Source organism: Calliphora vicina, chromosome 4 (genome assembly GCF_958450345.1).
Source record: "Calliphora vicina chromosome 4, idCalVici1.1, whole genome shotgun sequence".
Classification (NCBI taxonomy): domain Eukaryota; kingdom Metazoa; phylum Arthropoda; class Insecta; order Diptera; family Calliphoridae; genus Calliphora; species Calliphora vicina.
The window spans coordinates 15,894,926-15,906,089 of NC_088783.1; the positions used below are offsets into that span (position 1 = coordinate 15,894,926).

At 31.2% G+C, this 11,164-nt stretch overlaps 1 protein-coding gene across 5 annotated transcripts in view; it reads left to right on the forward strand.

Moving 5' to 3' along the window:
- The window catches only part of Stim (stromal interaction molecule), a 34,669-nt gene extending 23,505 nt beyond the window's left edge, over nt 1–11,164 (forward strand). The window contains exons 10-12 of one of the 5 annotated variants that reach the window (XM_065506754.1): nt 1,395–1,779; nt 1,952–2,191; nt 7,409–11,164. In XM_065506754.1, coding sequence (XP_065362826.1) covers nt 1,395–1,779; nt 1,952–2,191; nt 7,409–8,072 — 1,289 coding nt within the window. In that variant the 3' untranslated portion in view covers nt 8,073–11,164. Of the gene's footprint in view, nt 1–1,394; nt 1,780–1,951; nt 2,192–4,918; nt 4,959–7,408 lie in introns of those variants that run through there. The other 4 variants (XM_065506756.1, XM_065506758.1, XM_065506757.1 and 1 more) reach the window with 4 other exon arrangements.

Consider the following 11,164-nt stretch of genomic DNA (forward strand, 5'->3'; position numbering starts at 1 on the left):
ATTTGAACAATACAAATTTACTCAATACTTTGAGTCAATATTAGCTATGACCTTTTCCATCTTTCTGGCAACATATGGATTCCGAGCCAAAAGAAATTCTAATTTTTTAAGGCCAAGAACGAATCAAGCCAATATCGGATACTCTGTTCCAAAGTCAAGCGTATCCCAGACAGAGCGTTCTGCATCGATCGAAACAAATAGTAGTCGGACAGGGCAAGGTCTTGACTATGAAACGGTTCGGGCTATCGTAATGGGTCCATTTTTCATCGCAAGTAATGATTCGGTGCAAAAATTATTTTCTTTTATAGCGTTCAAGCATCATTTCGGACATGCAAAATCGTCTTTGAAGGTATCTTCGTATGGTACCCAATTTCCATGCTTTTGGATGTTTGAGTAGCTCCCAATGATTTTGCAAACTCCTGCTGAGTTTTACAACAATCTTAATGGAGTAATGCCTTCAATTCTTGGTCTTCAAAATTTTTTTGGCACAAACCATTGAAACCGATGGAACACATTCACCATAAGCTTTGGTGAGCAATCGACATGCTTCAGCGGCACTTTTTTTCAAATTAAAAAAGTAAAGCAAAACTTCCCGCATAACTTTGTTGTTTACACTATAATGTTCAATAACTAAGTGAGAATAAATGACAGATATGTAACCTTCAAAATGAAATACAAGTTATTAAAAGCAAAAACCTAATTCAAAAGATATGTCATATATTGTAAATCCGGAATTTTTAAGTCATATACCCAATAATGTTATGAATATCAGTCATGGCTCATAAATCTCATATAGAGACCTATTCCGAAAGCACTTTCAAGCTAATTAATAAATCTGCTGCAAACAATTTTGTACAGTTAAGATTCATATAATACTGAATTACACTGAATTTAAGAGTCCATAGTCAAGCATTCAGATTAAAATAGGTCTTAGCTCCCATATAATGTCCACTTCCGAAAAGCAGTATTGCTAGTTTTAAAATTCTTGGAAAACTTTACATCTAAATAGTGATCACGAATTTTTCACATGTTATGTCCTTTTCACCTTATAATAATAATTTTCCAGCTCCTGATTCAGAAATTTTAATGAAAATCACAAAATTTTCTAATAATTTTTCATTAAAAAAAAATATTTTTTTTTGCGTTCCTGAATCAGGGGATAAAATTGTTTCTTTAAACCATCTTCCAATTAATTTCATAGGAAATCGGTTTTGGACTCCCATTAAACCGCACGAAATCATTTGTCTCTCCAACAAACTGTTTATAACAACTCATTATTTGCATTTCATACAACATTAATTTGCGCTCTTTTACTCTCCTCCTTCACACAGTTTTTCAAATTGTTTATCAAATAGTTTTCTAAAGACCAGATTTAGATGATTAAAAGAAAAAAGAAATTTTTTGTATTTTGCCAGGTTTTCATGATGGTTACAGTCGGAATTCGACTCTAAGTGCATCCACCCTCTTGAATAGTAGTTCGACAATGGCACGAGATGATTCATCGGGTAGCGAGGACAATATCGAAACTCAATCGGTACAATTTTATTTGGGCAATGCACCGCCAACACCTATGCTGAATGCGAGTGCGATACAAACTCCAGCAATAACGCCACGTAGCACCATACAGCCACCATTTGAAGTGATGAATCATGTGGGCAATCACAATCACACGACGAGTAGTGCTAATGTCAATGCAGCAACAGCATCAGCCATTGCTGCAGCTGCAGCCGCAACAGGACAGCAGCAGCAACAACAACAACATGCTTGTAACAATGACAGGTATTTGTTAGAGTTAATTTTTTGTGTGAATTTTTCGTTGGGTAGATTTTTAGTTAATTAGTGTTTTAATGTTAAAGGAAAACAAAATCATTTCTCATTTTCATGCGATTTATTTCATTTTTATTTTGCCCTTTTTCATAAACTATGTATATTTACTGTATTGAATTTTTAGTGTTGTACACGACCTAAATCGTCATAGCCCTTCGGTTTCATCGGAACGCTCAGATCGTTCTATACCTGTGCCACCGCGTACTAAAAAGCACGCCCACACAAACTCGATTTCGTCTACCACTTCGTCAGCTACGACAACGACTGCAACACATAATGTTACATCAGTAGCCCCACCGCCACCTCCTCCAAGTGGCCCCATAGGTCGTGCACCTTTACCTCCACCTCGTAAATCAAATCAGAGGTTTGTTTTAATGTTGTTATTAAGAAAGAAAAAAAATACCTTTTTAGTTTAGATGTTGTTTGGAAAGAAATCCTTTTTTTAATTACTAACTTATTTATAAACAAATTTACGCCCATTTTCGCAATGTTTGGTTAATTTTTAAACTAAAGTTTTACTGATGGCTTTCATGCAAAAATTGTTTTAACTAACAGTTTAAATATAAGTTAAGAAACAGCCAGACATCGTGAAAATGGGGCATAATTAAGCATGATGTTTTTTCTTGTTGCTTTGTTATTTTGGATAGAATTTATGGATTCAAAGAATGGATAAATGTTGTTTTGTATAATGATGTGTAGAGTAGATTTGTTTTTGAGTTATGTTATTTTAAAATTTGTTGGTGATTGTTTACAATGTTGTGTATTATGGTACGAAGGACCAAGGAATACACCACTATTGTTATTTCATATTTTGTACTGTACAACTCAATTTTGAAGTTCAATATTTACAAGTGTAGCTACTTACATATATTTTGACATAAGCATCATAAATTTTGATTATTATTTCCATCACGATGAGTGGTGAGGTTCCCAGCGGGAAAATATGCCTCATTTTGCAAACACGAGGACTTCTGCCGCACAGCAAAATCATTTCAATTTTACACGGCGTGTCATTGCGAGTCAAGGCCTTGCATACTCGCTGCTGCTAGATGTGAGAAGGTCTACTTCCGGTGAGCTTCAAGTAATTTATTGTTGTTAATTTGTAAAGAGAGTTAATCAAAGAGATACAGAGTATTTTATTTTTTGATGTAGACTATTTTCATTTACTCATTTGCTATTAGAAGGGGATTCATAGGACTTCTTGATCACCTTCTAAGAGCAGGCGGAGTTGAACGAGTATTGGATATTTTAGAATGTGTAAGTATGCCTTTTAGAAGGCCTTCAAGCTGAAGTCCCATAATTTTTTCCCGCTGGGTTATATATAAGTTTCATTTGCGATCCCAGACAACTTTGTCTTGAAAACAAACATCATGTCTATACTTGATAATAAATATTTATCAAGTATAGACAGGGGGTTATTACAAAATTGTTAGTGCTTTTAGTCTGCTTTTACACACAACAAGTTTACTTGAAGCATGTCTCTTCTATTTCCTTTTAAACTTGCTCGACTGTTTACACACAGCAAATCTGTGTTCAATTTTGTATGTCAAAACCTAATAAACGCCATAGTGAAAATGAGAAAACAAAAGAGAATTGAAGAGACTTGCCAGTACAAGCAAGTGTAAACCCCCCTTCTTTCTTCTTGCCAGGGCAAGAAAACTTGCCCTGTGTAAAAGCAGACTTACCCCCATTTTCTCAATATCTGGTTATCGTTTTTCGTAACGATAAACCTCCAATTAACATTTTTTTTGTATGAGAACTGTCAGTTTATCGTCACGATAAAAAATAACCAGAGATTGAGAAAATGGGGGTTACTCTGACAACTTTGTCTTGACAACAAACGTCATTCATAGTTATGATAAATATTTGTCAAGTATAGACAGTGGGTAAAACACAATCTTAAGGACCTAAATACTATTAATAACTGCGGATTTCTTGAAGAATTTAATTAATGACGTAGAAGTTGTTATTATCCAAAATTGTATCAGCAAGTTTTACATAAAATGTTGTGTGTTTAAAATAACTATAATAAATTAAATAATTTAAATTTCCCTTTTTACTAATTCTTAAATGTTAAAATGATATCCGAACATTTTGAACACCACATCTCACACACAATATTGAAAAAACCCCGCATGACAAACCCCTTGATTTTTCAACACTTTTTTCCTGCTATTTCTTACAGTCCTACCTAAATAAAAGCGTCTGGCGTTGCGTAGCATATCCAAGGTCAATTAATAAGGTCTGTGCAACTAATCAGGTGATCGTGTTTGGCTTGAGCTGTCAAAGTCTGCCTTTTGTTGTCATATTTGCAACAACAGACTTTAGTGAATTTGACAGCTTGAGCCTCTAAACAAATGAAGAAATAAATATTCAGCTGTGATATCGACACCACTTTATGGTTAATTCGCCTTTGGTTTGGTATTGTAGTCAGGTGTTTTTGACAAGCTCAGTATAGTTTTACACAAACAAAATGCCGTTTTTTCTTTTTGCTTTTGAATTGTTGTACAGACCTTATTAATAGACCTTGAGCATATCTGAACAAGAGTATCCAAGTTTTGTCAACAACGACAAATATTTTGTTTACAATTCTAGTTTGTTGTATGTACAAAGTAAAGAAAACAAAAAGGAAAAATAAACAAAAACTTATATAACGTCAGTTTCTTCATCTTCTGCAGTCAACTTCACTACCTATCGCACTTCAAGGCGAATTTATTATTTTTTTCTTCACTTGTTTAGATAATTTAACTGTCAATTGTTGTGGCGAAAAATACAACAAACCCAAAAGCAACAAATGACAACTTTAACAGTTCAATTATCTTTTAACAAAAACAAAGTATCTGTTTTTTTTGTACATGTTGTATTTGTTGTAGTTCTGTCACCTTCTATAAATTCGCCTTGAGCTCAACATTGCCACCGCCTTATTTCGGTATGCTTCATACAAATTGTATGGGAATGAAAACGCTCAACGCTCTTGTTTAGTTATGACTGTTAGCTTTTTTTAAAAAAAGATTTTACTAATTGTTGTTGTGTGGTTGTTGTTTTCTAATAGGGGACTTATTATTTTTTATTTCTAATTTTACAATTTCAGAAACCAAAAACAGACATCTACATAAATTTCTACTACTACTACGTGTGCTACTACATTAAAAATAGACTTGATTAAAAATACTATAATTACTACTACTAAATGCTACTACTACTTTACCTATTGTATTATAATAATTATAATTTTTAAAGAGAAAAAACAACATACTTTATCTATAAACATGAATTGCTATGAAAAAATCCTTAAAAAGAAAATCAAAATTGTTTAATTTTTTTCAAAATTTCTACCATTTTATGTGTGTGAGAAGAGTGGTTGTTTCGTTTTTTTTTTTAATGTGTAAATAACAAGAATATTTAGGAAAAAACTTAATGTTAAGATTTTAGCATATATGCTTTTTCGAACGCTAAAGTTTTATTGTGCTGAAAGTGATTTAATATTGCTGCATTTACAAACTTTTTTAACATTAGTGTAATGAAAATTGATCGTGCTACCTTCGAAAAATATAGGTATAAAATCGGTTTTTCCAGAAAGGACTGTCTTTTGTTTATCGCACATATGCAGAAGAAAATTGCAACAAAACATTAACATTAAAACAAATATTAGATAAAACCTATATAAAATAAAAGTAGTAGATTATATTAATTTAATGTGAGCAATAAATGGATTCTATCCATGTAATTTTGTGGGAGTTTTGAAGGATTTTATCTGAATGGCTTAAAATAGCAATGTTCGCACTCTTTGGAGCTCTTATTAGAGTCTTAATTTTCTCGGTTTTTAATTTAAAATAATCTTTAAATTAAATTTAATTTAAAATAATTTCTAAAAACCCTAATTTGTTTCACTGTAGAAATGAATGGATTTTATATTTATATACACAGTGCCATCTAGTCGTTTCATGAATTATCTAACGGACGGAACTAGAATGTTCCATTTCTAGAGCTTTTAGCAGTTATGTTAGCAGCTTTAACAGTTAATGTTGTTATACTTACATATAATGTTATTAACATCGTGTTATCAACATTACGAGCAATGGAAAAGTTTATAAACATGATGAATGTTGCAAACAGTCGCTACAGACCGTTAAATTTAAAATTTTCAGAAAATTGATGAAGAGCAGAGCTCTTCTTAATTAAGCCTTTTTGTAATAAATTTGAATTGAAGAACAAATTAGGATTTGAATTACAGAAATTAGGAATTAATTCTATAAAGAATTAATTCTTAAAGCAATGAATTCATTACGTTTGAAGAACTTAAGCATTTCGTAATGAATTCTTTAATGGAATAATTAAGAAACAATTTAATTTGATTTTGAAAATTGAATTAATTCGTTCGAATTAGCTTTAATAGCCATATGGTTTCAAGACGGAATCTGGCACTGGAGTGTCATACAGACTACCAGACAAATGCAGGGTCTACCAGGAAGAGATCCTAGCGAATTTGATAAGGGCACACGTCACAGATGGTTTTGTAGTCAGGCAGCACTGAGTGTTTTGAAATGTCATGAGCATAGTGTTGAACTGTAAGAGTACTTTAGAAGCGTTATTGGAGTAGGACAAATTGTAGGGCGTCCAGGGCTATTTGGCCAAAGTTGGTTGCAAAGGCAACCAAAATACTGATTGGGTTGGATAAGAAAAGTCTCAGGTCTTTAGTAGGAGTGATAACCGGTCACTGCTCAATTGAAACCTTCATTGGTAAATGGCATATGGGCGTACAGGTCTTTAGTAGGATGTGCGAAGATATTGAGGAACTAGAAACAGTGGAACATATTCTATGTAACTGCCCTAGGAATAGATATACATGATCTAGGTAATCTATAAGGTTTTATCAGGGAAATAGGCTGGCTATTTTAGGTAACAAACCACTGAGAATCCCAGTCTATATATATTTCCTGCTCTGGATCCTATGGGTCTCCGATTGGAAGTGTATTTCTTAAACACACCCTTTTTATGCTCCACTTTAAATATCTTATCAATAACAGGTTTATTTCCATCCAAAAAAAATCCACTCTCTGTCTTTCATTGTGACCTGAGGTAAATTATGACAATTTGTTCCCGATACAAATAAAAATATCGAATTAGCTTTTGTTAACATTTTTAAATAACTAAAGGTCAGATTTTGAAATAGCTTTTTAAAACATTATGACAAAACGTAACGTTATTCAAAATGAGTCCTGAAAAACCTATAGTTCAAGTATTTTTTTTCTTTGTCAAAATGTTTGTTGCAATTTTTTCCGCCTACAATTAATTTTCCATGGGTAATTCTGAAAACTGTTTAAATATTCTTGTTAAAATTTCCTTCAAACCTTCAAATAAAAGCCTATTTACTTTAACAACAAGGGTCACGTAAGCAAAAACCCCCTTTTATTATTTTCAATTTATGTATTTACAATTCACCACATTTTGCCATTCCCAATGTAAACTAAACGTTTAGCAATCATTAACATTTAATAAAAAAAAACTAACTATAAATTATTTTTCTATCAAATGGAATTTGTTATACCAACTAAAAATAATTTTACTCTTCTCTCTACAGTCCATTATTAAGATCCCAGAGTTCAGATCTTATGGCGGCAAAAGATTTATACAACTACTTGGGTAGACCACAGCCCCTGCAATTGTTTAACAAAACAAATAATCATACAAATGGAGCAGGCTCAGCTGTAAATACTACCACCAATTTTAAACAAATGGTTAAGCAGCACAGTACAGCAAGTCAACAATCTACCTCATCGACATCATCGTCCGTACACTCGGCACCCGATCAGACAGGCAAACAACAATCACCCTCACGCCTCTCCACCAACTCATTAGAAAGACAAATAATGACACAACATCATAATCAGCAGCAACAATTTCATCATCAACATCCTCAACCAGCCTCCTCCTCCATACAAACAACATTTTCCAATTTGGATAAAGATCTACAACTAACCTCATCACTTACTACCCTTCAAAGTTTAGGGCAATTAAAAACTGACGATATTTTGCTAATCAACAGCTCCCTAACAGACTCGAATATATCGACTGAATCATCATATCACAGTGATACACAGCTAAATGTTTCCGATAAATCGAATACTGAGAAAACAGCATCAACTTCAACCTTAAAGAAACGTAAAAAAGGTTTACGTTTCGGTTTTGGCAGTAAGAAATCTTCAAGTAATTCGAGTCACGACTCGAGTACAAAATCAAAATAGAATTTGTTTTTAAAAGAAAATGGTAAAATGAAATCATCATAGAAGTACGAGTATATAACTGAAACAGGAGTCAATTATCTGTAAGGATGAGAGGATAAGTTTTTACAAAAATCTAATTTTTGACTCCTTTTTAAATAGTCTTCCATTTTCTAAAATGAATAAAAGAAATGTAAATTAGAAACTTATAATTAAATAAAAAAGACACAATAGAGACTTAAGGCACTTATAAGCAATATTTAAAATGTAAATGATGCCCAAAACACACCCTCCCTCCCAACGCGGCAAAAATAGGTCTTCAAAATGAAACAACAAATATTAGTAATAATGAATACTACTTGTGTATAATATATACCTACTTTTTTTAAAAGTTATTTTAATATCGAATAATTACTTAGTGCCTTTTCTTTAATTATTTTGTTGGCAAAGTGATTTGAAAGGCTTTAATGTTTTGTATTGTTTTACTCTAAGTTTTTTTAGAATATTGTCAATTGGCTAATGTAGTATATTTGCAAGCACAGAAAATTTGATGTAATTTTTTGCTATAGACCTAGAAAATGGTTTTCAATCATATTGCTAAATTATAGTTTTTATTAGCCATCATAGTAACAGTAAACAGATTGCTCAGAATTACTGTTTAGGTATTGCATATTTACAAGACCTTTTCCAAATGCAAACATTTCTTGGAAATATAAAATTTCATTGCAATCCAATATTAATTGCTAAAAGCTATACAGTCGAGCTACATAACTCGCTTTTAATATTGAACTCCCCTAGAGATTTGTTGTTGAGGTCCAGCAAATTTTACTATTTTTTGCTAGACTTGCTATATATGCAGCATTAAATTATGCTAGTAATTGCAATTTATTTTGGGTTTTGAGAAAATGTGAAAAACAATTTGGATATTTAAAATGTCGAAACTTGTATTAGATTCAAATCAAATGCTTTTTTAGCCCCACGATGGCTTGTTATTTCTTAACCTAAAGTTATACTGTCTGTCAAAATAGGTTTTGTATGAAAAATGTCAGTATAACTTTGGGTTAAAAAATAACTAGACTATGTAAAAATTGCTATCGTGATATTCCCATGAACTTTTCATTCACAATAGTTGATTTTGTTCGTTACAGCTGTTTATTGTTTACAAAATTCCATCTAAAAATTCCACAACATGGGAAATTTTTTCACGTGAACAAAGTTGATAAACGAAAAATGGGAAAAGGGAACATATTTCATGTGAAATATTTAGCCCAATTATGAAAAAAAATTACCCGGAATTTTTTTCCCTTTTCGTTTTTTTAACTAGAATTTGAATAGGAAAAATGAGAAAAGGGATTTTTTTTCATAATAGGGCTGATTTATTCGCGATAGGGATTATAAAATAGGAACAAGAAATAATCATGTGATAATATATAAAAATGCTTTAAAAAAGTTCCTGAAATATTCACCCCTATCGTGAAAAACATGTGTAATTTATGTTCCCATGAAATATTCATTTCCCTCGAAGGGAAAATTGCTATCGTGATATTCCCCTAAACTTTTCATTCACAATAGTTGATTTTGTTCGTAGCAGCTGTTTATTGTTTACAAAATTTCATCTAAAAATTTCACAACATGGGGAATTTTTTCACGTGAACAAAGTTTATGAACGAAAAATGGGAAATGGGAACATACTTCATGTGAAATTTTGATTCGCGATAGGGGTGATTGATAACTCATGAATGAATTGGTAATATTCTTTATTGAAAGGTTTCCCACACCAAAGGCTGTATGTTATTTAGAAAGTAATCCATCCAATTAAATTTTTTGAATTGATTTGACTTTAGAGGAATTAAGGACCCTGTTACTCATTTTTTTCGGTAGTTTTTATTCCGATTGATTTCGTTTTACGTTCTTCAGATTCCGTGTAATTTGTTAATACAAAAAATTATGATTAAAAATTTTAGAAAAACAAATAATTACAAGATAGATAGATAGATTTGAAGGGTACACTTCCACTCGGACACCCATAGGATCCATTGTGATACCCTTTAGAAATATACAGGCCTGACACAGAATTACATTCCGATCGAAAGTGGAATGAATTAATTCCTTATTTCTCTTCTTCAGCTAAAGTAAAACGAAATTTTCTTTCGAAATTAAACCTCTTTCTGTTTTCAAAGTGGAATTGATATTTCAGAAAATCTTGTTTTTCACAGTTAACTCTCAATTAACAGGGTCTAAACTCCTGTTAGGTCAGTTTTTACCATTCAAATTGATTTTTCACCTTATAATATAATATAAAGCTTGTTTTCCAGTTCTAAAAAATCGAAAACCAAAGAATAATTGTCGGCCATGAAAAATTGCGTTTTCGGTTTGAAGTCGTTATAACATTATATTTATTCCAATTACTTAAACAAAATATTGAAGTCTATCGCATCACTTTTTGTGAAATTTGTCTCTCTTATTTTTTTAACTAAACTATTACTTGAAAGGTATTGATTTGACTTGTTCCCATTACTGGCTATTTTAATTTAAATGTTAAACATAAACTTATACTTATTCTATATACATACATAATTTTAATTTAATTATTTTGTTTAAAACTTTAAAGCACTTAATATTAATTGTACTTATTTTAAAACTTTTTTCTTATTTTAATGCTTAAAGCACTTTACCATGACCCTCCAATTCGTTCGCCATTTCCAAAATAAAAAAACAAACGAATCTACAACAAAAGACGTTACTTTATATTAAATACTAAAAACGATTAATAATTAAACTTTTAATGGCCTTAGTTATTTTATTTTATTTTTTTTCAAACATTCAAAGCGCTGTGTAATTAATTTATAATTTATAAAAACAAATTAATAATTTTGAAAGCCACCTTTACTTAATCGTTAAATATTAAAAATCCTGGAGCAATATATACAATTTAATGTTTTTTATTATCGATTTTTTTTACAAAAATATTATCTGTTTTTTTTATATGTTTTGCCTGTCTTACTAAATTGATATTTTTTTTATTGAATTTATATACTTTATACTATTAATATTGTAAATTATTTTTATTATAAATAAAATATAATTATGGTCTATAAATAAAATCATAAACATCA